The sequence below is a fragment of the Aspergillus chevalieri genome, chromosome 6 (genome assembly GCF_016861735.1).
Source record: "Aspergillus chevalieri M1 DNA, chromosome 6, nearly complete sequence".
NCBI lineage: Eukaryota > Fungi > Ascomycota > Eurotiomycetes > Eurotiales > Aspergillaceae > Aspergillus > Aspergillus chevalieri.
In genome coordinates, this window is record NC_057367.1 from 1289696 (window position 1) to 1313948 (window position 24253).

Here is a 24253-nt window from a genome sequence, read left to right on the forward strand (position 1 = left end):
ACGCGACCTGTCAATATCAAGAATTCCCAGATACATATCTGACGCATACCGATCATTTCTTACCTCCCTTGTACGGAATATGGTATCTAGCAATTCTTCCTCTTAAAATTAAACTATTAAACTCGGAATGCGGACCTCCCGCCTCCCGGACCATACTTTAGGCCATTACTGACAGCTAATTTGGGGTAAAACGGGGTTTTAAGTGTGATCGACCATTCCATGCCAGCCTCTAGGCAGTAGAGCCCGGGGTATCCGGGAGATTTCCCTACGACCCCTGAAGTTGCTACAAGTATACGAGTATCCCTGCAGAAATTAAGGTGATAATCAAAACGGATGCGCAGGAGTGTCGTACAAGTACAAGTATAGAGTTACACAATAGCTTACAACTACTCTGGAGGGATAGAGCCCCGTACTCTGTACGGAGTACTCCGTAATCGACATAATGGAGCACCGTTTACCCTTTTCGTAGCGCGTCTAGCACATTACTCCTATTCGGGCAGGTTGAGGAATGTACGGCTTTGTTGCACTATCTGAGGTTGACATAGTTGCGCTGCAAGGGATGGGGACTTGTGCAGAGGAGTGGTATGGAAGACAGATCATCGAATTTCGTGGCATTCATTCCATTGCAAGACATTTTCAATAAATACAAGTGGCAGTGTGTTCTGTATACTTTCTGTACAGTGTAGAACTCGAAATTGTCTTGGTAGTTGACTGTATATGCTTCACTCCTATGCAAGTTTGCCCCGAGACGAGACGCTATTGCTACTATTCCGAGAAAAGCGATCTACGTACTCCGTAGCCATAAAAAGAAAACATTAATTAATGATGCACCTCCGTTTGCTGTTTAACCGCTGCAGCAGAAAAAAGAAACGGTTTTACTCCCCGAATCAATATAGAGTAGCGCGTACTCTGTACTCCGTACCGCATGAAGGAATCCGTCGACGCAACGTACATACCCCTGTACAGTGTACCTGTACCGTCATACTCCGTGCAGTGAGATAGATACTAGTCTGGATTCTTTGAACGGTATGCACGGCTGCATGTGCAGAAGAGGCTTCCAATAGCCTCAAGCCCGCAACAGCCTTTCGACCACCCCTGTGGATATCCGGCGCGAGAGAACAAAGAAAAGAACACGATAAAAAAAGAAACCGATAAAAAGCAAAAAGGCACCCTGAATTCTTTATTTTTTTTAAGGGGATCAGCCTCTTTCATTTGCCGGATTTGCCGGTTTGACCGTGCAGCCGCCAGGGGAAAGTGTCAAGGGCCAAAAGGAATGTGTTACCAACGCGGCGCTACTGCAAATACAGTAAGTACGTGCGTTCCGACACGAAGATCAGGCGGGTTGACAGGACAAGACAGGCGAGACGAGGCTGATGACGGATCGTCAGGGCCTGTAATTGGTCGGTGCTGGGTCAACTTAGCCGGCGAATGTTCTGTATCTGTACATAGTACGCGCGCGCGTGCATAGATCGTCATTTGCCCATCGTGGATGACGGCGGCTGGCTGGACTGGCTGGCTGCTATACATATATGTATGTTCCCATCGCCGGGCATTGAACAGGTCTGTGTTTGTATCTTCTTTCTGTGTCATAGAACATTCGATATCCATTCGTTTTGGTATTCTTGCTTTTTGCTTTATTATAGGTGTTTGAACCTATTGTCCTTCGTTTGGTATATCCATCGTTGCAGAGCTATCATACCCACAAAGACGTTCTCTCAGTTCCGCTCTTTTGATTTGCTGTCGCCTGATTATATCCGATAAATACCAGCTTCCACGACTCGTTACCATTACGGTCTTTACCATCACCGATTTCACGACAGTTTAATAACACAAATCGCAAAATGGAATGTTTCCGACAAATCGGCCGCTGCCTCAAGTCGCCATTCCAGCGCAAGCAAGTGCCGAAAGGATTGGAAATTGTACGTCGCTTGCCTTCAACTCAAATGAAAAGGCCTATAGCTAATGAGTCGCAGGGACCTCCAACGAACTTTCGCAAAGAGAAGACGCCGGTCTTCTTCTCGGATGACGAGTAAGTTCCCGTTAAGAGTCTTATGGGAATCATGATCTGACTTCGTCGCAGCACGCTGACATCGCACAGCCTTGGCTCGACCATGGACAATGACAGTGTGATGAACACTATCGACCTCCCATCGGCACGAGAGAAGTTCAGACACCACGTCCGGCGAATGAGTGGCCGGCTCTCGCGATCGAATGACGACCTCTAATCGGTTCCTTGCGGCTCACGCTTGCAATAAACATCGAGTAAAAGTTCTGCGACCTTCACTCCGCAGCAGCTCATAGCACGAACATTGGCACTTCATTAAGCCGCGACTTTTTCTTGCTCTCATCACGTCCATTTGCACTCTTTTCTATCGACGACGACGACTTTCTTTTCTGTTCTTGCATGGAAATATTGAATGTGGGCTCTGGCAGCCTGTCGAAATCATCAAAAAGCATTCTTCTCCTTGGTTTGGGTACTGACGGTGACGGTGACGGTGACGGTCTTTTCTTGTTTCCAGCAGTATTGATAGACGGTGTTGGTGTTGGTTTCGTTTCTGGCTCTGGCTTTGGTTTCTTGATGGGATTATTCGGTGCATGTGACATAGAACGCCTCGGTGTCGGTGTAATGGATTCATCTGATTTCTCGGTCTTTGGTGTTTCTATGTCCTCGATTCTTCGCTTGAATGTCGTAGTCGGTTGCACGTCCAGATCGTCGTCTTCGGATGCCGTTTCCTCAATAGAGCCCTGACGTTCCTGTTCTCTACCTAGAGAAGTCGGTGCCGAACCCGGAGCAGTCATCCTATTTCCAGCACTCGAATTCTGCGACGACTGCACAAACCCAGCAGCCGCCCTGGTGGTCGACTTAATCCTCTGCGCACCCACCAAAGCCCGCGACTTCCTAGGACTCATCATAAGATCATACAACGAAGTCCCCGCCCAAGAATCATCCTGAAACACATCATCGTCATCCTCTTTACCCTCCCGCGACCCCTCATTATTATCCAACACCCCCAAGCCCTTCTCCTGCCTCTCAGCAAGGTTTTCTGCCTCTTTCTTCTTCTTGGTCTCTTCGCTTATCGGTGTCACTCCGTCCGTGGGGCGCGCGAGATCCTGTATTCTAGAACCGTTCTGCGATTTGGCTTCTTTGGCTTGTCGGACGTATTCTGCGAAATGGAGGTGTTTGGTGAAGGATTGCGCGACGGCGTAGAATTCATCTTCAACCATCATGTAGATGTCGTCGTTGTCGAAGCCTTCGATTAGGTATCTGTTATCACTATTAGAAAGTGACGGGTTCCGCTAGGTTGTACGCTGCGACTCACTCTTCGGATGGACATTGTCGGGTGGGTGGTACGGGAGGACTAGCTGTAAAGTGTAGTCAGTAAGGTAGTTGTCGCGAAAAGCTATAATGTTATACTCACAAGATCGGAAGATATCTTCATTCTTAGAAGCTTTTTGAGTCGCTTTTGGCGTGCGATCCAAGTTGGAGTCGAAGTCTGGTTGCGGCTTTATCTCTCGTTTGGAGCCTCCTGTTCCCCCAGCCTTGTTGTCGCCAGTCAGCCACGGCAGAGTCCGTGGCATGATGACTTCTGCAGCAGTACTCCGTAGTGGTGACTGGCGGTTGAAGTTGTCGCGTTCGCGGCGGTTGAAGATCAAATCGGACCGCGGATGACGTTCCGTTCCGCATGACTCAATCAGGAAGTGTTATGAGAATGTCTAAGGGTATAATAGGGTCGCTGTCAATCAACCTTTATTGCAGTGTGTTTGAATACTCTGGGTATCTGGTTTTTCTCAAAGACTAAAATATAGTAAAACAAAGCAAAAACAAACGCTAAATCAAAACGCCAACGAAATCCGAAATGCTAGCCAATCTGTCCCAAGCGACCATAACCTCAAAGAGAATCACAAATATAGATCAAAAAGCCCAAGAACGCCACGGTATCTTTCTGCTTCTTGACGCAGTTTAAACCTCTCCAGGCCTCTTGCTATTGCAGCTGACGATTTTCACCTTATCCGCAAAGACGGTGCTCTGGTTGTCCAATTTGAAGTTGACGTCCTTGATAAGGAATGTCCAGACTTCATCGCAGAATCGGTAGGTATCAAGGTGTCCCTATTCATGACCAAGTGTGTCAGCCTTCCTATTATTCCCGCAGACCATCACCTCCGACTGGAGACTAAGCGCACCTTGAAAGACAGCTTAACCTGCACCTTATCCGCCAGCACCTCGGTAATGACACGATCGAACGTCGAGAGAATCTTCATCGCCAGCTGGGGTTCGATCCGGCCTTCGTTGATCAGGTCGTCGAGCGTATCGGTGAGGGACAACCCGATGCTAAACGAAAGATGTGAGTCAGCCTTGCGCATCGAACGATAATCGTATTCATTATTCTGTAATCGAATATGCGACATACCTGCTCCCACGGTAGAGCTCATAGTACGCCTGCGAGCTCATGGTGACGGTGCCGATGGACAAGACCGAGGTGTTAATGTGATGGAGCAGTTGCCTTTGGAGAAAATGGACCCCGGCGGTGATCACACGTGATATTGTATCACGTGGGTCTCTGCCTGAGGCAGGAAGTGACATCAGTTAATTCACGCCACAGATTTCGATCAGATAAACAACATTCAGAAGATGTTGGCGAATATGAGACCAAATGCGCCATTACTTTCCTTAGTGCGAGGCGTACCGACATGGACACTGAAGAATACTGCCCGAACACTCTCATCGACAACACAAAGATTATCAGACAATATCAAGAAAGGTATGCTCAGTCCAGACATGCATAGTATAGCGAGCACTGCTAACCCGGTACAGAAGATCAAAATGAACTGTTAAACAAGCATATGTCCGAGAGTTCAGCATCAGACTCGGCAAACACACAATCCCAGCGGCAGCAACAACAACAACAACCAACACAAGCCAAATCGGTCGGTCAATCCGATGAAGAACTTCGCGAGAAGCTTGAGCGAATGTCCGGTGGAGGTGGAGCATCTGGAATTGAGTACGAGGATGGGAAACCGAGTACCATGAAGCGGAGTGTTAGGAACAACATGTTCCGGTACATCTGATCATCTGGCCATCCGCATGTATTTCCTTGGGGGTTTTGTGATGAGCTAGCAGTGGCTCGAATCATTATCGCCAGGTAGAACAATTTATATACTGAACTTAATAGAGAAATGGAAATACTAAACCCAGTGACATACGTATTCAAGTCTTTGGCCATGCTGTATACTAACGTGCCGCGGCCCCAATTCGTACGGCATTGAAATGTATAAATGTTTTCGCATTGGCTGAACGCACTGTAAAGCTCCATATCGAATGCATAACCCTAATAACCAAAAGCAATCCTCGCATCGGAGTACTGATGAAAATGGATGGGAATTGGCTACGAAGAGCATTTACAGGAAAGCCAATAGCTCAACTATCACTCAAAACCGATGTCTGTTGGGAACTTTTTTTTACATGCTAGACTATAACCATTGGCCACCATGTCTTCAAGAAAGATGAAGCTGGGTTACAGAAGCTAGTGAGACCTCTTCCCCGACATTGACAAGCAAAACTTCCTTGGTTGGCCTTCCTGATTTGTCGTTACAAGTAACAACCATACTTCGTACATTCAAGCCCCGAGCCCGGCCAGAGAAACACGATATGAAACGGTATATATACTACAACATATGAAGTGTTGCGGGGTGTTGCGGGGAGCTTCTGCGGAGAGGAGCTCTGCAACTATCCAATAGTGTAATACGGTTCAATGATTATATCACGGACGAATATCCTCCGAGACAATAAAAACCACCACCCAGTATGTATCTGCACCAACATCCAATCTCATATAAACGCCCAAAATGTCTCAATTACACATCCCCCCCTCCAACTCCACAGTCCAAGTCTCCATAATCGACACTACTTTCGACTCCAACCTCCCAACGGCCCATTTCATGGGCCCAACGATCACCGGCTTCGAAAACTTCCAGCTCGTCGCCTACGCCTTTCTCGTTACCCATAAAGACCACACAACAGGCAAAGAACGCAGAATCGTATTTGACCTTGGCTGTCCAAAAGACCCAGATAACGACTTTCCTCCAAGCACTGCCCAGTTAATCAAGGGACTTGGGGGATATGTAAAAGCCAGTAAAGATGTTTCGGAGACGCTGACGGAGCATGGCGTTGGGTTGGGTAGTATTGAGGCTGTGATATGGAGGTATGTCAGTTCTTCCATGGCATGGTTTATAGATGCTTATGAGATAAGTCATGCACACTTCGACCATGTCGGCCACCCCTCTCTCTTTCCCAAATCAACATCCCTCCTTGTCGGCCCGGGCGTGAAAACGTCTTACTTTCCCGGATACCCAGCAAACAAGGCCTCTCCGGTCTTGGCTTGTGAGTTCGAAGGCCGCGAAGTCAGAGAACTAGATTTCAGCACTTCAGATCTCGAAATCGGTACCCTAAAGGCTATCGATTACTTTGGAGATAGAAGTTTCTACCTCATTTCCGCGCCAGGGCACGCAGTAGGCCATGTTAATGCTCTAGCACGCACGACTAGCGACAGTTTCATCCATTTCGCAGGTGATTCGTTCCACCACGCCTCTGAGCTACGGCCTCATGGCGGTCATGGCGCTTCTCTTCCACTATCTATGAAAATACCAGGCTTCGGCTGTCCCTGCTCCGGCTCGACATTCCACGCAATCCACCCTCTCAACCATTCCAGAATCCCTGAGCACTACCAAAGATACTACGATCAAGTCCCTAACGACCCCAACAAAGTCCCCTTCCACACCTTATCCGAGACAGAGTCTGGGGAGACGATGGCTGTGGATCTGGCTGTAGCGAGGGATACCATTAAAGCAGTGCAGAGTTTCGATTCCGATCCGAGGGTCTTTGTGATTGCGGCGCATGATATGTCTCTGTATGGAGTCCTTGAGTATTTTCCAGAGTCTGCTAATGATTGGAGGGAGAGGGGGTGGAAGGAGGAGGGATATTGGCTATTTTTGAGGGATTTTGGGAGGGCTGTTGAGGTGGCCGGGCGAGATTAGGGTGCAGCGTATTGCCTTAAGACACGGACGGATTATGAGAGATACTCCTGTAACTATTTATGTTTATTTATTACAGATTAATCTATATATGCCCCATGTGTAGCAGATGCAAGAAAGTGAAAGCTATCCAGCAGCATACGGACTCAGCACCCTCAACTTCTCCCCATAAAACCACAAAAGCACCGGCGCCGGCACCCCCAACCCAACCGCCACAAACGCCAGCACACTATTCCCCCACCCATACTCCAACGCCTGATACATATACGGCGCAAACAACGGAAACGCAAACCCACAAGTCGACCGCAAAAACGCCGCCGCCCCCAACGCACTCGCCGCATACCGCGTATACGAATCAACCATGAACGTCTGCATACATTGGAACGAGACAATGTTGCCGATTGAGAATAGACAAGCGCCGATATTTGGCGCGATCCAGTGTGTGTGCTTTTGCGCTGTCCAGCCGTATATGAACAGGCCGGTGGGGATTAGGAAGGAGCCGATGTAGAGGAGAGGAACGCGGAATTCGGGCTTGCCGGTGTTGTTGTTGCGGGCCTTTAGACGCCGGTAGATGCGGTCGTTTGCGCGTGCACAGAACTGTGAGCCGAGCAAGAAGCCTAGGCCTAGGGATATGTAGTTTAGGCCGCCGATGCCTATCGACTCATTGTAGTAGTCCGGGCTTGTCCAGAGGGACGGAAACGTTGAGAGTACCAGGTACATGATGCCGTAGACGTAGGCCATGTACAATGCGATGATCTGGACGATAGGCTGGGTGAGGAGCATGCGGAAGGGGCGGACGAGGGAGACGCGGAGGAGTTGGGGGAGGTTTTTGTTCTGGCGCTCGGACTCGGTCTGGTAGGCGTTGTCTCCTGTTTCTTTGCGGAGGCGCTTTGCGCGCTCATGCAGGATTTTAGGGCCGTAGGACTCGCGCAGGAAGTAGAGGCCTGCGACTTGGATGACGCCGTCGGCGATGGAGGTTGCGTAGAAGACCCAGCGCCAGGTTGTGTTTTCGGTGATGAAGCCGCCGATGATTGGGCCTACGGCTGGGCCTAGGAGGGGTGCGAGACTGTATATTGCGATGCCTTTGCCGCGTTCTTCGGCTCTGAAGCAATCAGATAGAAGGCCTGCGCCGACCTATGCCTTCGTCAGTTCTGTTGTATAGCATGGATGTGTATAACCTACAGCAAGCGGCGCACTCCCTCCCAACCCAGAAAAGAATCGACACACAATCATCTGCACCTTCGTCTGCGAGACCCCACAAGCAATATTAAACACCAGATAGAACAAATTCGCCAACTGCAGCACTATAACCCGTCCATAGATCTCCGACAGCGGGCCCATGATCAACGGCCCGATTGCATACGCCAGAATGAAGATGGACAGCATCAATTGCGAGACAATCTCATCATCCACATTGAACTCTGCAGCAATAGTCGACAAAGCCGGCGCTACCATTGACGAGCTCACTGGCGAGATAAACGTGAAACATGAAACAGTGATTGTGGCGCCCCATTTCTTCCTATACGACCAGTTCTTGGGGTCTTCGGGGTCGTTGGGACCGGTCCATGTTACCTGCTCGATTGTTACCGACCGAACCCTCTTGAAATGTGAGACGAAGACATACGAGATATGGATCATGCTCGTCCTTATCCGGCCTGGCATTTTTCAACTCCGGATGCTCGCCCCGTTCCAGATCTACCCCTTCGGACTTCTCATCCCTGGGCAACGACGACGGAGTATTCGACCCTGATGCATGGTTGAGAATGTCTTCTTTCATCATGGATGATTTGGTTCAGAATTTGACCGGGACAGCCAGATATAATAAAAAAAATGCATCGGAATTAGTGTGACATTAACTCCGGTGCCGTATTCCGGCCAGAGACCGAGACCGACACCGAGAATTTGCACTCGTAATGCTGGCAGCCGTAGGAAAAAGAAAACTGCATTGAAGCATGTAAGAATGAAAATCATACAGGAAGAGGGGGCTATTGATCTTGGCGTCTTGTACTGGCGTGAGCAGGAAAGAGAAGACATCTGGTCATTCAGGAAATCCGGTATACTAAAGACTAAGGACCGAGGATCCGTAGAAGCCAAGAAAGCTTAGACACTTAAAATCGTCAAGTCTCATAAAATTATGCCAGAACACAAACATTAACAGAGAACCACCGCTGTTAGTATCCGAAGACATACATCATCAAAAGTCATCACGTCGTCACAAGGATAAGCAAGAAAAAGAAAACATTTAACTGTCCACCACCATTCCAGCCAACACCCCAGCACCAATTACTCCACCATCCGATGCCTCTCGCAGAAACACCGACTTCCCGCTCTTCTGTGGGCCGGTCCTCATGATTAACCGGTCGATGTATTGCTGACATGATTCTTTGAAGTTGGGGTAGTTCTGGATGATACCACCCGTATACGCAACAACCAATTCCTCCGGGCCAGATTGCCAATCTGCCGGGGTTGGTGTAAGGACAGGAACAATCGGGCCTTGAACCTTAGAACCTTCTTCTACTTCGGAGGGCAAGTGTGTATTGCCGTTATATTCGGGAGTGGCGGCTTGCGAATTCTGTGGCGAGTTCTCCTTGCTATCCACCTTGAGTTCGATCTCTCGGGCGCATGCTAGCAGTCCAACAACGGCGGCAGCGATCAGACCAGCGGATCGTCGTTGTACCGTTCTGGCGATCTTGCGGAAGACTCCGGCAGTCGTTGCATCCCAGGCCCATTGGCTGTTTTCGGGCGGGGGCATGGATTGATTCAGTTCATCGGCGAGGTCCGGGTCGGACCGTGAGCGAGCCACATTATTGGATATGTAGGTGGTGGTGAGAGCGTAAGCTTGGAGTAGGGTAGCAGGGAGGTCGCCTTCTGAGACCCCTGCAAGGTTCGTGATGTAGTCATAAAGAATAAGGCGGATAAGTTCGCCGATATACCGACCTCCAGTCATGTACTCAAATGGCTGAAACCCTGGGCGAGCGCATTCCCGATCTAGATCAGTGTCCCACTTGGTGATGATATCAAGCTCTTTCAATGGCGATGCTGCTCCCGAAATGGTCAATTCTGTGTTTACGATTGTTTCCTCTGCTTCGGGACTAGTTGATCGCACGTGCTTGGCCTTAGATTCGTGCAGAGCACTGAGTTTCATGGGAATCGTCGCGTTGCAACCTGTGCCCACAATGATGCCCATAGCAACCCGGCTATTGGGCAGGGATTTCACGGCGTAAGCAAGCGATGCTAGCGTAGCGACTGTGTCGTTTGTGATAGCGGCGATCTTGAGTCTGGGCAAGGAAAAGAGCTTCCGACGTTTACTTGAAGGTTCGTCATCATCGTCTAGGCGCCTCGTGTGCTTCTCATACCCGTTCAATAAGATCTTACGAAGGTTGAGGTCAGACGTAATGGCGAATCCTTTACCCATCGGCATAAGCGTAGCCTCTGCAAGGGATTCTTGCCTGCTGTCGATTAGTTAACAGTACTGGACCCTCAACGAATAACACTCACATGATTGGAAAACTAAAGGTGATGCCCATGTCCAATTCCTGAGGAACATCACCTTTCATGGTATCTGAGGATAAACTCTCAGCTACAACTTCTGCAATGCAGTCTCCGATCCAAGAAAACAAATCTTCTGCTTTGTCTAGCTTCAAATGCTCCTGGATTGGCCATGCCCTTTCTAAGGTGCGTCGTACCCGCTGTCTCTGTGCTTTGCGAATGGTATCCCGCGACCTCTCAGAAGCGTCTGTAGAGCGAATGTCCGCATCTGCGGCTTCACCAAGCAATTCAATGAAAGCAACCCGCAAATTGCTCCCTCCGACGTCAATTGCTAGATAACGACCAGTTTCGTTACCATTGGGCAGTCTAGTTACCGGAGTTGGGAGGAACTGTTGTCTTGATGTCGAGGCCAGATGGCGGTATACCGTGGAAAATCGCCGGGCAAGCTGATATAGGACGGCCTCATCGAGGGAAAGGGGTGATAAGAACTCATCCACCATCCGATGATGCGCCAGAAGCTCTCTCTCGGCCGGATCTATCTCCGAGCCTTCCTCATATTCATCATCCTCAATTGGATCCTCATCATGCAGATGTTCGTGTGCTTCGTCATTATCGATGTCCGTGCGAATGGGCGGGATTGATGCCATCATAGAGGTTCCGGAATCGAAATCGAGTCGAGCTGATCTTTGGATACCATGTAATTTATTGAGGAGATTCGTGAAGGCGCAGCGGAATGGTCTTGGCTCGGGGAGTATGCGACGGAACGGATGAGGAGTAATGGAGTCTCGCAGGATGCGACAGAGCTCGCCACCCCAGCTAACTGAGTAACAAAGGTTGTAATGTGAAGGACTCGTGTCAATTATTATACCGTCGCCTGGTCTATACAACGTTGATTAGCAACTGTAACCGTAAACGGGGAAACCACATTGTTGTTGATGCAATGACGCGCGTATGCAGCGCAATCGCAATTCCGCCAGGGGAGTAAGGAGAAGACATCTCGCTTCTACTAATGATTGAGACAGATTATGCAGCAGAGGGTGATAGAAAGATCGTGGGGAAGGCATAGAGTAGTCCTGTCCGTTGTGGACTGCAGACTCTCGTATCACGCACCAGCATTAACCGACGAGGGGAATTCGGGACTGAATTTTGTCGCCGGTTATCGACGGACTCAATAGTCGCGAGAACGAAGAAAAAGAGCAAGAACTAGATGATTTAACAGATATCGCAACGGACGGCGTCGAAGACGTTATTATTATTATCAGATTATCGGATCAGGATCAGGCCCAGCCGGAGATCGGAATTGCGATATCGCTATAGTCAGAGAGAATATAGGGAAAATAGGATAAGGATATAATATAACAATAGAGGCAGAGAAGTGAGAATATGAGAATAGAACTGAGGAAAGAGGTGAAAGAACAAGTGAGATATCGGGGAAGACGGAGGACAACAGATACGACCTTTGATCGGCACGAGACGATGTGACGCTGGACGGGCGAGCGCAGAGAAGACTGGGATTGGTAGTTATAGCAGAGCAGGCATATAATTCCAAGCTCTATATAGAGTACTTCCGACTTCTTTGCTGTCAACCAGCTGTCAAAGAATTCCTATCGAACAGCGAGATGCGCATTTCCCGATCGGGTAAATCGCAGCCATCCTCTACTATCTACATAGTAGTACTCCAGAGAGCTATATACTTCTACTCCGCCAATGCAACCTCACATTAAATGTACATAGATGACATTACCAGTCTGCAGGGAAGCCTCAGGATTTGAAATCTCAACCAAAGTGTCTGCCGGTGGTTGGCGTCAGGTGTTTTCTCCGCAACGTCTTTGATCTCACCACTGCAGCTCTCCCTCCTTCAACCACCTGCTGTCCAACACAGCACACCCACAACGGAAATAAACAACGACCTTCACTATGGAAAAACTCGCTTACGACGTCCCTACGACAGATACCGCCGTCTCCTTCCAAACTAGGCGACGCCACCGGGTTATCGCAGGCCTCGGACGCAGCCTGGCCACGCTCCTTCTCTGCTTCTGCGCCTACGTCTGGATCAACGAGACATTCCCTGAATCTGGAAGCGAAAATGATTTCTTCCATTCTGCCTCCACAGGTCTGGAATCACAACCCAAGCTATCCGACAGTCAAAAGGTTCCTCTGGAAGCTCACGTCATGAGCAAATGCCCGGACGCGCGGGATTGTCTACGGCAGCTGGTCGTGCCGGCAATGGAGCAAGTCAGCGATTTGGTGGATTTCGAGCTGAATTTCATCGCCAGGTGAGCAGTCAGCCTTTCATGGGGTTCATTTATCAGTCCATAACTGAATCGGTGTCTAGTGTATCCAACCAATCCTCCGCAATCGAATGCAAACACGGCCCCGAAGAGTGCATCGGCGACATCCTCATCCTCTGTGCTGCAAACCTCCCCTTCCCCCCTGACGCCGGCGAAATCACTCCCGATACTCCTCGCACACCTACAATCCGATCCCTGGGTTTTGCCACCTGCCTCATCAGCGAATACTCCCGCATCCCCGAGCGAGAGTTCGTCGAACAATGTGCCTTGGAGCACGGCATCGATTTTCATTCCCTGAATGAATGCGCAAGCCAACAAGAAGATGATCCGGGTGATGGTCAGCACCCGCCGCTCAGCGGTATTGCATTGCTCCGGAAAAGTGCTCTTCACAGCGCAGAACTTGGCGTGACTACCAGCTGTACTGTTCGAGTGGATGATTCGGTCTGGTGCGTCCGGGACGATGGTTCCTGGAAGGATTGTGGCAAAGGTGAGGAAAATAGCAAGGTGTCTTCGCTTGCTGAAGAGGTGAAGAAGCGATACGAGGGGAAGAATTGATCTCCAGGCTGCTTTCGATTGATGATTGATGATGAATTATGGCTAATGGGCACTAAATTGGTTTTGTCTCTGCATACGATAGCGGATATAGTTTATGCTTGATTGCTCCTAACATAATCATAATGACAGAGCTAGCTCCTCTGCAAGCATCTATTCTGATTTATCCTCGATAAATATGGCGTGTTTAACATTCACTGAAATACCACACTCTTTGTTATGCCAGTCATTCACTTCCTCTCTAGAAGCTTAGTGCCCAAATGTCTCTCCTCCCATCTCAACAATACAAATTTGACCTCCATCCTGTCTCCTCTCATCCCATCCCCAAACCCACAAAATGCCCGCCTCACCCCCCAATCCCAATTGCAATCCCCCTCTCCAAACCCTCGTCGACTCCCTCGTCCAGAAATACCAAGGAGCCTCACCAAGTCCCGTCTTGCTTGACCTTCTCCACAAGCCCGATCAATACGCTCTGCTAGTCAACGCTCTCTACCGCCAGATATCACTGATCAAGCGCCGCTCGCAAGCACTTGAGGATTGCCAGATCACTATCTACGACAAGGCTTTGCTGGAGTTGTCTATGGAGGGGTGTTATCCGATTCAAACGGGGGTTGTAGAGTTGTATCTGGCGGAGTTTCTAGGGTTGGATGAGACTGAGGATGTCAAGGATGCGCTGGGGAAGCATGTCGCATTGCAGAATGTGTTGAGTACGAGAGGTAAGCTAGTTATCTGCTATCGTCGCAGGCCTCTTTGCTGATACTGCTACAGAATCTGAATCCAATCCCTACACCACCCGCTCTAAACGCGAACCCACCAGCCCACGCATCAAACACGAAGAACCTACCAAATCCGAAACCCACTCAAGCCCTATTACTACCAGCAGCAGCAGCAGCAGCAAAACCTCTCCCCAACTCAACGAACGCGTCACCCGCATGCTCGCCGTCTACCACCGCGCCAAAGAAGACTACCAACGCATCAAGCGCCGCGACAACGTCGAGCCCCTCCACGCCGTCCGCTTCCTTCGCGACACGGCCGAGAACACGATCCTGTATCTGCGGGCAAATGGATTCTTCGACCACGAGCTGATTCCCGAGTTGGAGAGTATGTTTGATTATGCGAGGGACAAAGCGGCGCAGCTTTCGGGGGGTAGGAAGAGGCATTTTGATGATGATCGGGAGAGGCAGAGAGAAAGGGACAGGGTTTGGAATAGGAGGGGGGAGAGTGGCGAGAAGAGGAGTAGGAGTGGGAGGGTTATTGATTCGTATCGGCCTGGTTACTTATCTAAGTAGGTCATGGCTTTTCATAGTGACGAGGAGATGCAGAAAAATTTACAGTGCAACGCGGATAATAAATGTCTTTCAGTTCTATGATAATCTGCAGATATGGCAGGTATTCACGTCTAGAAGGCTGCTTTGTTTGCAGCGAATTTGCCCTTTCCCCTCCCTCTTAAAGCTAGACAATTCTCCGTATTCAAACTATCTTCCTCTTCTCTACCTGGGCTTTATACAACTCATTATCAGCTTATAACTTATATCATTTTGATCTATATATCTCCGCATAATCGCTGTTGACCACTTCAAGCTACTTCTGTTTTCCGTCACTCTAATATATATATCGGCTTTTTCCAAAGCCACATACATTCCATGATTACCGTACTCTCCAACATCTTGACGCACCCATCATTCTGTTGAAAATCACGAGATAACCCAAATTAACGGAAATTTGGCTGAATATTCTCCATTGCGGCAACTAGGCAGCTTCCCAGCCCATGTGCGTGTGTGGGTTCCAACCTCTTCGCGAAAAGCATACAAGCAGACTTTTGACGGAGCCCAGAGGAAGACCACGGACGAATGGGCCTCAGTAGTCATATGAAACTACCTCTGGACCAAAGACGTCTTCTGGGAAAGGGAGCGGGTCATCACGCCCAAGTTCTCCCAGAAAGCAGTGGCCGGCGTCGGGTCGACCTGACCATTAATTAAATACGTGTGCGTGGGTTTTTGGACTTGCTGTTCTTGCTTTCCACGAGGCGAAGGCGATCGATGCCGGCCCTGCTGATGTGGAAAATGCGGAAGACCAGGCCCTCGATGCTTGTGTGCGGTACCTAGAGCAGCCCGAGAATTCGCATCTCGGGTTGATGTACGCCATTATCACCTTTTGTACCAGGGTAGGGCCTGGCGGTTTATACGGGACAGTGACCACTTGGAGCCGTTTTTTTGGGTCGGAGAATCTGGGTAAGCGCTCGGACTATATCGACCTGTACTCTACGGAGGGGCAGGACCTGGTTCAGATGTTCATTTGGATGAGAAATAACAGGCCTCAGTAGCAGATTCTTGGAGACGGTATTTATTCTCTTTCTCTCTCTCTGTCTGATACACAATGAACCTAATGAATACGTGCAGAGATCGTTGGTTTTATCCTATTCGTTATTATCGTAAGATTAGTAACAGATCAGTCATTATATATCGTTATTCTGTTGCCCATATGGCCAAACCACCAGATCAAAGTCCCATAACGCGGTACGCTTGCCATCTACTCTCTTTCAAAAAGTTCCCAGTGTATGCTGCACCTTCTGGAACATTTTTGATGTAGTTCTTTCCACCCACGACCACGTTCTCGACGCGAAAAGGTGCAAGGACTTCGTGCTCCAGATCATGGTCCCAACGGACTTGCCCGAGTGTTTCAAGATGTCCTCGTAATAAAGCGAAAGACCAAGACATGACTGATAGAGCTCTTCGCGATCTCTGCAGATACGCACTCTACAAAAATCTTCAAGTCGGGCCTTCGTTATATACCAAGCCAACCCTGGATTACAGCGAGGAATTTGGGGTGCATCAAAGTGGATAGGGGTAGGCTCTGGATTTAGGGCTTGGCTGCGGTACTACTTCTCATTGCAGGTCACGCCAAATACTGAAATCTTTCCGCTTCTGAATTTGGAGGCTTTCGGATAGTCCATTGTGGAAAATCCCAGTGATAGCCCCATCCCCATTCTTTACTAACGGAAGGTAGTCGTAGAAATGCTTCAAGCGAGCGGGGGACATGGTGTCCGAAGGTCATCGTCCTTCCTAGCGAGGTTTTAATCTGTTCACCCATTAGCCACACATAGCCTTAAAGAGAAAAAGTGGGTGTGCCGGACCTACCACTAGTATGGGCATCGCGCCCGATCCGTCCATACGTTTGACTCTTCGAACCTATGCTGCTCTGATGAAACTCCTATGATTAATTGGAAAATAGAGCCGGAAGGTGTGATTGACGATCGAGCGCTGATTTATCGAGTTAGTGAATGCTCTGAATTTTCCTGAGGTGCCTGAGAATCCGTAAATCCCGATAGGCTAGAATGGCAGCAGCAGACGACGAGGCCCTGGGTTTCAATATCAAGCTTCACGTGATGTAAGCGCGGATACCTTCGAAAATGGTAGTCATTCTACGGGTTGGATCTTGGCGGACAAGGAGAGCTCCATGTCTTGTGTGGTTTTGAAATATCGGAGCGGTTCCGGATGCTTCTGAGAAACAAGTCCTGTTTGTTTTAGTTGCTGTGCATCGAACTGTGGTAAAATAACTCACACACAAAGTTAAGGTAGGCATCCTTATACAAATATTGGACCTCGCGGACTTCATACCACGGTGAACCATCACGTGAAGGATCCCCTCGGTCCACGAACTGTACATGGTGTATGCCCATATGGTCGATCGATAGAATGATCCTTCTGACACGATCCAGCAGTTCAATGCGTTCTTAATTAGGGAAACCTGGTGTTTTCAACGAAGCGTTATCAATTCTCAATATGTAGGAGTTGCCTTGGTATCTTGTCCGGGTAATATATACATCTTGAGTCAAGCTGAGCCATTTAAACCGAATTTTGCAGTCATTCCTGGATTGCCCAAGCAGCCAACGTGTCTCACCAAAAACAATCAAGTACCAGCAGGGACTGACAAACTTCGCGATCATGAGCTAAATTTCCAGTGCTAACCGCCTCAACAAATCCTGCGTGAAGCTAGTTGCCATGACGTCTCTTATATAGCCACTGAAGAGTCCCTCAAAAAACAAATGCAGCATCTCGACGTTCTTCTCTCAGGGGCTCGTATAAAGACGTGATTGCATCTGCAAACTTCCGCAAGTCCTTAAAAGTCGGCTTCTCAGATGACTTGTAGCTAGCTCTTAGGACCTCGCAGCAAGTCATGTGGAACCAGACTGACGGACGTGGATGGTTGACACAGCGTCGGCATCGGATTTCGCAATTTGGCACTGTAAGCTTGACTGGACTTAGATCCGTAAATTCGGCTAGATTAGCGCCTGCTAATGCTAATCTAAGTGGAGATGAGTGGTCCTGGCTCTGCTGGCTGTCTAAGACGTGAGGTCTGCCCTAGGTGGACACCGAATTCATAAGGTTCCATTGCAAAGGTTTCGTCCTCCAGATTTTCATCAAAGAAAGTTGGCGCAGTGAAAGAAGGCTGTTACTGTTTTGAGGGTTGTATTTACTGTCCGGCTCGGATTTACAACTCTCCGGGATACCAAGGTCACGTGCAGATATGGGCTTCCTTGTTTGGACATGATAAGCTTGGTATCTCCGACGCCGACTTTCGATAATGGCAGCGAAAGCATAGCACATTCGAAAACAATAGTGCTTCATTGATTGTATTATTTTCACAGCCACATATGACATGACAATGGCCGTCCAGCCTGCGGAGTTCACTTCCGCGTCCGACTCGGCGACGCCCTCCTCGAGCGCTCGATATACCCCCGTTTCGGACAGAACAGATGACGGGCCCTCCTATTCGCACTCGAGGCGCCCAGAAAAGGGATCCCTGAGGGTGCAGACTGATTTTGGGAGCGCCGATAACACGGATATCAGTGAGATATTCTCCGACGGGGATGAGAGCTATAATGGGTACAATTCTGGGCCGGAAATTCGAGAAAACAAGCCGCCTAGGACGGGGTCTTCATTGGAATACTCGGCTGCAGAAGAGTCGGAGGTGGTGAAAAAGTTCGATCGCAAACTCGTGCCATTTCTGGCGCTCTTGTATTTACTCTCTTTTCTGGATCGCTCAAGTCAGTCGTTCCTATAACTAAACTCTTTGTACTTTCGAGAGTGAATCTAACAATCGGGCTAATAGACATTGGAAACGCGAAGATCGCTGGTCTCACAAACGATTTGGATATACCATCTTGGAAATATGAATGGTTGCTTACCGCATTCTATATAACATACGTCCTTTTCGAGTGGATGACATTGATGTACCGCCTCGTTCCGCCGCATATTTACGTCTCGCTGTGCGTATGCGGCTGGGGCCTTGTGGCATCTTTCCAGTCCCTCGCGACTTCGTTCTGGGGCATGCTAATTCTAAGGATATTGCTTGGAGCTACGGAGGCCGCGTTCGGTCCCGGTGTCCCTTTCTACTTATCCTTATTCTACAAGCGCGAGGAGCTCGCCTTTCGGATTGCTTTGTTTATTTCCGCAGCTCCCTTGGCTACTTCCTTTGCCAGCACCCTGGCGTGGGTTATTGTCAAGCTCAGTCATGATGGGCCAATAGCACCATGGCGAACTCTATTTCTGGTAGAAGGATTTCCGAGTGTCGTGGTTGCTGTGTTTGCTTGGGCATTGATTCCTGATTCGCCTGAGAAGGCCCATTTCCTTGCTTCTCGAGAGAGGATGGTAGCCGAGTTACGACTGCAGCGTAACCGTAAAACAGGAGCTTATCAAGATTCGCAGAAAGGGAAATTCAATTGGCAAGAGGTTAAGAAAACACTGGCGGACCCCAAGGCGTACATTACAGCCGTGAGTGCTCATGTATCTTCCCGACTAAATCAAATAGCAAAAGTATTGATACTTTGTTTAGTTCATGTTCTTCAGCTGCAATATCGCGTTTAGTTCCATGCCAGTCTTCTTGCCTACTATCATTCAGGAGCACGTACCTTTCAACCACTGAACGCCCGCCAGAAAGCTAACATGCTGTCACAGTATGGGATACTCGTCCCTTGCCTCTCAGGCATTGTCAGCACCTCCGTTCCTCGTCGCATTCGTCGTGGTGCTGGTCACCACATACTTCTCAGACCGCAATCGCACCCGTAGTCCATACATAATCACTCACGCTCTCCTCTCCTTCACATCCTACCTAGCAATCGCAGCAACGGGTCACTTCCACACCCACTTATCTACCAAAACCCACGTCGTCATCCGCTATCTCTGCGTCTATCCAGCTACGTCCGGCTTCTTTTCCGCCATATCCTTAATCCTCGCCTGGACGATGGACAACCGCGTCGCCAACGAAGGAAAGGGTACTAGCGTCGCGATTCTAAACATTATTGGCCAATGTGGTCCGCTTCTGGGAACGAGGTTGTATCCCGAGAGTGATGGACCATGGTACATACGGGGCATGGCGGTTTGCTCGTTTTTCATGCTGCTGGTTGCTGTCCTGGCGTTTGCGCTACGGACTATCTTGCGGCGGGCTAATCGAGCAGGGAGTGGAGATGGCATGGATATTGAGATGGAGACTCATGGTGAGGAACGCGAGATTCTAATGGGCGATCATGGGGTGGACCACGTACAAGAGGAAAAATTCACTTATCTTCTATAATTTTGATGGCGTCAGTGGATCTCAAGTCAAATTCTCAATATATATTTTTTCATACCACACCGCAGTTTCGAAGAGTCTAAGTGTCGATCACCCAGCTCGAAAATAAACTACACGGCCAAAACTTCTAGCTTGGGCTGGCGCTAACAGAATAATCGTGCCTGACCTCAAGCATGTGAGTGAGCCATTGAAATATATCTGAACCAAGCGGCAGAATATTTTGGTGCAACATTGATTCAATTGCCACCATATTCCCCTGGATATGCATTTGCATCGGCGTTTAGTTGACTATTTGTTTCAGTATGGTCATGTCGGCCAAATTGGCAAACTATACTTGTTATGCAGTCGATGATTTGTCTGTCGGATGTCGGCATGCTTATTATGGAGTTCGATCATAAGGCTGAAGGGATCTTATCGGCGATTGCCGACTTCTTCAACTCGGTGATATATAATAGGGCACTACCCGGTACATATGGCAGTTCCTCCTTTCAGCTTCTATATTCTGTGTTATTCAAATCCATAAGATGTCAAGCATCGAGCGTCACGGTGCATCCGGATCGAAACCGGTTCAAGGGAAGAATGCAGACATTGAGATGAACGAAATCGGGGCATCCACACCTCAGATCCCGAAGCCCATGATCCCGAGAAACACCCCGAGCAGTCGGCCATCCGTGAAGGCCGGAATATCGCACTTGGCAAGGTCGAAGCTTTCAACAAGGTTCTGAACCAGTCTGGCCAACCAGGGAAGGTCCTGCGCGGCATCATCGTCGTCTCCATCGGCCTGACCATGTTCACCTATGCCCTGGGCCAAGGCATCACCCCACAATTCGATGTCATGGCGACCTCCGTCGTTCGGCCAACACGCGCAAATTGGAGTAGTCAATACGGCGAGTCAGATCATCAACGCAGTATCCAAGCCATTTATCGGCAAGATTGCGGATATCATATCTCGGCCGACAGCATATTTGGTGGTTCTGTTGGCGTATGATGTAGGATTTGCCATTGTTGCCAGCTGTACCAACCTGGAAGCCTACGTCGTTGGTGGTTGCTTGACTTCGTTTGGGAGGCCAGGACTTGATTTGCTGAGCGAAGCTGTCATCGGGGATCTGAGAACTCTGCAATGCGTAGATCATACTACTGGGATTCGCTTTCTACCTGATCCTACTTCCGTTTACGCTCGCCAAATCAGCCCAGCACGGTTGGTCCAATCACAGCATGGTTACCATGAAAGTTATTGGGTGCTTCCTGTTAATCTTATGGATTCTATTAGAAGCGTTCATCGCACCACGACCCATCATGACAAAGCGTATCATCAAGGACCGAGCGTTCCTTGCTGCATTATTCACCAGCTTCTTCATGCAAGTGGCAACAGCAGCAGGTAAGACCTACTACTCTTCCTATCTATACATCATCAGAAACTGGTCCAACTACATCTGGACGGTATTTTTGGCGATCATGGCACTCACGCTCTGCGTTTCCAGTCCTCTTGCCGGTCTCCTGCAAGCCAAGTTCCACCGTTACAAAGGCTTCATGGTATTCAGGACGCTGATAAAGCTCGTTGGCCGTGCTATATGCATTGGCAGACATAACAGAAGCACGCAGAGCACTGCTGTCCTGGCTTTTGCCCACATCCTTATAGGAGGAAGCGCGTTCATTGTGATAGGTGCACGGGTTGAATTACAGGCTTCCGTGCCTCATCAAGACATGGCGTCTGTTATCGCTGCATTTTCTCTCTGAGGTTTCCTGAGTAGCTTCGTGGGGGACGCTATTGCTTCTGGTATTTGGACTGGGAAGACGATGGGTTACATGCGGGAGGAATGCCCGCCGGCGACATCGAAGAAAACGCTCAAGGAGATCTATGGGTCGATTCAGATTCTTCGTTCTGGTTATGATTGGAATGATCCAACCAGGAAGGGCGCTATTGAGGCGTATAAGCGTACCAATGGGATCATTTTCATCACTGCGACGGTATTGGCTGCATTACCCGTGCTTTTCTCTTTGTGCATGCCGAGTAAGTTACTTCCTGTTCTTTCTTGGAGGCCACGATATACTTACGCTCGAGATTTGCAGGCTACTACTTGGGCAAGCAGCAAAATGCAGTGACTCATACTGCTCTTGACGACCAATGAGATTACGCACATCCTCAACAAGCATTCTACAAGTCGGTATCCGATCCGAATAATGACACATAGAACGATAATTAGGCGGATAATCGGGCGCAGCAGGAGACTGATGCCAACCCTTCTATGCATGAGTATGCCGAACTTTTTCAGAATCCTCCGCTTCAACTAGCCAAAGTGGTCTACCAACCAGTCCACCTTCAACGACAGCAACACACGTGGAATGTCACAGTAACGGATATAAAGGGTGAATGATTTGTTCATAGTTCTCTGCTTCTATACGGGATAGGAATTCAACCCTCGCTTTTGTAGGTGGATCGGCGGCGGATTGTCGACTTATAATCACCTAAAATCAGCCGGCCTCACAGCCAGTACATCATATGGAGGGATAATTCCTGAGGCTCAACGATCCTGTAGTTTGGACGTTTGATAACACGGCTCATGATGGTGGAGATCTGGCGAGAAAGGCTATGTCAGTCAACAGTCCTTCGGATAGCCAACTGGCTTTTACGACTTGCACGTACCGCGCTTTCGGTCTTGGAAATACAGCTGAGACTCCCTGATCAAAATAAAGAGAGCTCTTGTGAGCGATTTGCACTTAGCTCCCAGGACGCTGTGTTGATGGTCCATTGTCAACGCTTCAATAGTAGCTCTTTGGCCGAGAAAAAGAAGTATCTTCAACGACTTCCTGGTGCTATGCAAACCGTGCTGATGAAGGAAAGGTCAAAATCAAGCAGCTAACACGAACTAATGAGGGGAGGAATTACGAAGACAGAATGTTAGATAGATGGATGATCGCGGGGAAGTTCTCAAAGGAAGTATCTCTATATGCAATGACATGCTCAACATCCCCGCAAAGATGTGGATCCTGTCAGAATTGCCGGGACCCACTGATCTGCTGTACAGTTATCATATCACTCTGTAAACAAATAGGTTACTGAGGGACTCTCTCAACAGGGAAGAGATCCGCTAGATCACCTCGACAGACTATTCATGACCCTAGGGAAGGCTGAAATCTCCAGCATAGCGAACCTCGCCGTTGTCACATCTAGTCATGGTTTTGAGCTTCATGGAGTTGATGAGTTCAGGCATGTTCATAACCAGTACGGCATTGACAAAGTATTTATCCCGGTCATAAACATCGCTTACGGCCTCCACAGAGACGACCACAAATGTGACCCTCGTGGTCCAAAACAAACGCTCCCGAGTCACTGTCTTCAGAGAAGATGGCCTGCTTGCCCGACGTCTTTTTGCTCACGATCACGAACCCCTTTAATATATTGGTCGTGTGTACACTTTGCCACGGTAACCATACTGGATCGTGCTCTTCTCCTTCCAGTTGTAATAGGTCAGAGCCTTGTTGCATAGTCCAGACGTCACGCCAGTTGTCCGGCCTAGCTTTGCATACCAGCCCTTTCCAGGGAGTCGAATCGAGCAATCGGGAACCCGGGCGGTACGGGATCCGCGATGGCGCCATAATGTGATAGGGATTGGACTTCTGGGACGGCGAACATCTTGTTGGACGCAAAGAGAACTTGAGCTTTTTTCGACCAGCCTGATCAATGCCCAATCCATTATCCGCTTTCCCGAAATCGCCTTACCAGATGTGGCGATCACATCCCCGATTGTTCCCAGCATTGTATTGAGTATGCTCCGCTTTTGCTCCAACCTTTCAAGACTCTCCTGGTTACGCTTTAGAATGCGCAGCTGTTCGTATATTGAATTGAAGCCGCTGGACTCGTGCTTGGTGATGCTGCCTTGCGTAACGGTGAGCTTATGACGTATACCCCCATGGTCTTATCAGATTGCGCTAAGCCTGCCTGACGATCCATATCCGCCAGGCGACTAGGGTAATGTCTTCCGATGCATCGGGAATAACGAAGCACTGAAACAGAGGTCAACATCTCGTATTTCCACATGGATGTCGAAGATGTTATGGGCTTGAAAGAGGCCAAAAGTTTGTCCCTCGTGCGGCCGAACAAGCGTAGGGCGTGTTTATTACCGTGTAATATCACAAAGAGCATGCTCTGGGGTGTAACAGGGACATGTAATTTATGCTAGTTTTAGTACATTAAGAAAAAAGTGGATCGTCCACCACGTATGGAACCACTCTGGCCCTAATGGTAAAACCGTTGGTGCTCAGGAGTTGGTAAATCTGAGGCTGCAGAAATTGGAGACAACGTTCGAGCTCAGGAGCGCTCT

General features: G+C 49.0%; 14 protein-coding genes across 14 annotated transcripts; 8 read left to right on the forward strand and 6 right to left on the reverse strand.

Moving 5' to 3' along the window:
- Positions 1-1841: 1841 nt before the first annotated feature.
- ACHE_60454S (uncharacterized protein) lies at positions 1842-2225 on the forward strand (the record flags this gene model as incomplete). The annotated part of the gene is made up of 3 exons (XM_043281628.1): positions 1842-1919; positions 1974-2029; positions 2081-2225. 3 exons carry the CDS (start codon positions 1842-1844, stop codon positions 2223-2225), a joined length of 279 nt encoding a protein of 92 aa, XP_043139089.1.
- A 70-nt stretch (positions 2226-2295) lies between these two features.
- Positions 2296-3579, reverse strand: ACHE_60453A (uncharacterized protein; the record flags this gene model as incomplete). Its single annotated transcript, XM_043281629.1, has 3 exons — positions 2296-3265; positions 3321-3363; positions 3420-3579. 3 exons carry the CDS (start codon positions 3577-3579, stop codon positions 2296-2298), a joined length of 1173 nt encoding a protein of 390 aa, XP_043139090.1.
- A 382-nt stretch (positions 3580-3961) lies between these two features.
- Positions 3962-4450, reverse strand: TOA2 (transcription initiation factor IIA subunit gamma; the record flags this gene model as incomplete). The annotated part of the gene is made up of 3 exons (XM_043281632.1): positions 3962-4108; positions 4183-4330; positions 4410-4450. The coding sequence occupies 3 exons, from the start codon at positions 4448-4450 to the stop codon at positions 3962-3964; spliced, it is 336 nt and encodes a 111-aa protein (XP_043139091.1).
- Positions 4451-4630: 180 nt separating this feature from the next.
- On the forward strand, positions 4631-5067 carry ACHE_60456S (uncharacterized protein; the record flags this gene model as incomplete). Its single annotated transcript, XM_043281633.1, has 2 exons — positions 4631-4760; positions 4817-5067. 2 exons carry the CDS (start codon positions 4631-4633, stop codon positions 5065-5067), a joined length of 381 nt encoding a protein of 126 aa, XP_043139092.1.
- Positions 5068-5844: 777 nt separating this feature from the next.
- On the forward strand, positions 5845-7032 carry ACHE_60457S (MBL fold metallo-hydrolase; the record flags this gene model as incomplete). Its single annotated transcript, XM_043281634.1, has 2 exons — positions 5845-6200; positions 6249-7032. 2 exons carry the CDS (start codon positions 5845-5847, stop codon positions 7030-7032), a joined length of 1140 nt encoding a protein of 379 aa, XP_043139093.1.
- A 123-nt stretch (positions 7033-7155) lies between these two features.
- Positions 7156-8691, reverse strand: ACHE_60458A (MFS transporter; the record flags this gene model as incomplete). The annotated part of the gene is made up of 2 exons (XM_043281635.1): positions 7156-8163; positions 8212-8691. 2 exons carry the CDS (start codon positions 8689-8691, stop codon positions 7156-7158), a joined length of 1488 nt encoding a protein of 495 aa, XP_043139094.1.
- Positions 8692-9271: 580 nt separating this feature from the next.
- ACHE_60459A (hexokinase family protein) lies at positions 9272-11168 on the reverse strand (the record flags this gene model as incomplete). The annotated part of the gene is made up of 2 exons (XM_043281636.1): positions 9272-10478; positions 10528-11168. The coding sequence occupies 2 exons, from the start codon at positions 11166-11168 to the stop codon at positions 9272-9274; spliced, it is 1848 nt and encodes a 615-aa protein (XP_043139095.1).
- Positions 11169-12435: 1267 nt separating this feature from the next.
- ACHE_60460S (GILT family protein) lies at positions 12436-13364 on the forward strand (the record flags this gene model as incomplete). Its single annotated transcript, XM_043281637.1, has 2 exons — positions 12436-12794; positions 12854-13364. The coding sequence occupies 2 exons, from the start codon at positions 12436-12438 to the stop codon at positions 13362-13364; spliced, it is 870 nt and encodes a 289-aa protein (XP_043139096.1).
- A 334-nt stretch (positions 13365-13698) lies between these two features.
- ACHE_60461S (uncharacterized protein) lies at positions 13699-14650 on the forward strand (the record flags this gene model as incomplete). The annotated part of the gene is made up of 2 exons (XM_043281638.1): positions 13699-14077; positions 14130-14650. The coding sequence occupies 2 exons, from the start codon at positions 13699-13701 to the stop codon at positions 14648-14650; spliced, it is 900 nt and encodes a 299-aa protein (XP_043139097.1).
- A 3370-nt stretch (positions 14651-18020) lies between these two features.
- ACHE_60462S (putative MFS transporter) lies at positions 18021-19934 on the forward strand (the record flags this gene model as incomplete). Its single annotated transcript, XM_043281639.1, has 4 exons — positions 18021-18408; positions 18474-19135; positions 19197-19264; positions 19319-19934. The coding sequence occupies 4 exons, from the start codon at positions 18021-18023 to the stop codon at positions 19932-19934; spliced, it is 1734 nt and encodes a 577-aa protein (XP_043139098.1).
- Positions 19935-20455: 521 nt separating this feature from the next.
- Positions 20456-20919, forward strand: ACHE_60463S (uncharacterized protein; the record flags this gene model as incomplete). The annotated part of the gene is made up of 2 exons (XM_043281640.1): positions 20456-20477; positions 20555-20919. 2 exons carry the CDS (start codon positions 20456-20458, stop codon positions 20917-20919), a joined length of 387 nt encoding a protein of 128 aa, XP_043139099.1.
- A 366-nt stretch (positions 20920-21285) lies between these two features.
- On the reverse strand, positions 21286-21518 carry ACHE_60464A (uncharacterized protein; the record flags this gene model as incomplete). Its single annotated transcript, XM_043281641.1, has 2 exons — positions 21286-21332; positions 21398-21518. 2 exons carry the CDS (start codon positions 21516-21518, stop codon positions 21286-21288), a joined length of 168 nt encoding a protein of 55 aa, XP_043139100.1.
- A 210-nt stretch (positions 21519-21728) lies between these two features.
- ACHE_60465S (uncharacterized protein) lies at positions 21729-22060 on the forward strand (the record flags this gene model as incomplete). Its single annotated transcript, XM_043281643.1, has 2 exons — positions 21729-21942; positions 22002-22060. The coding sequence occupies 2 exons, from the start codon at positions 21729-21731 to the stop codon at positions 22058-22060; spliced, it is 273 nt and encodes a 90-aa protein (XP_043139101.1).
- A 1263-nt stretch (positions 22061-23323) lies between these two features.
- On the reverse strand, positions 23324-23689 carry ACHE_60466A (uncharacterized protein; the record flags this gene model as incomplete). Its single annotated transcript, XM_043281644.1, has 1 exon — positions 23324-23689. The coding sequence occupies one exon, from the start codon at positions 23687-23689 to the stop codon at positions 23324-23326; it is 366 nt and encodes a 121-aa protein (XP_043139102.1).
- Between the last annotated feature and the right edge of the window lie 564 nt (positions 23690-24253).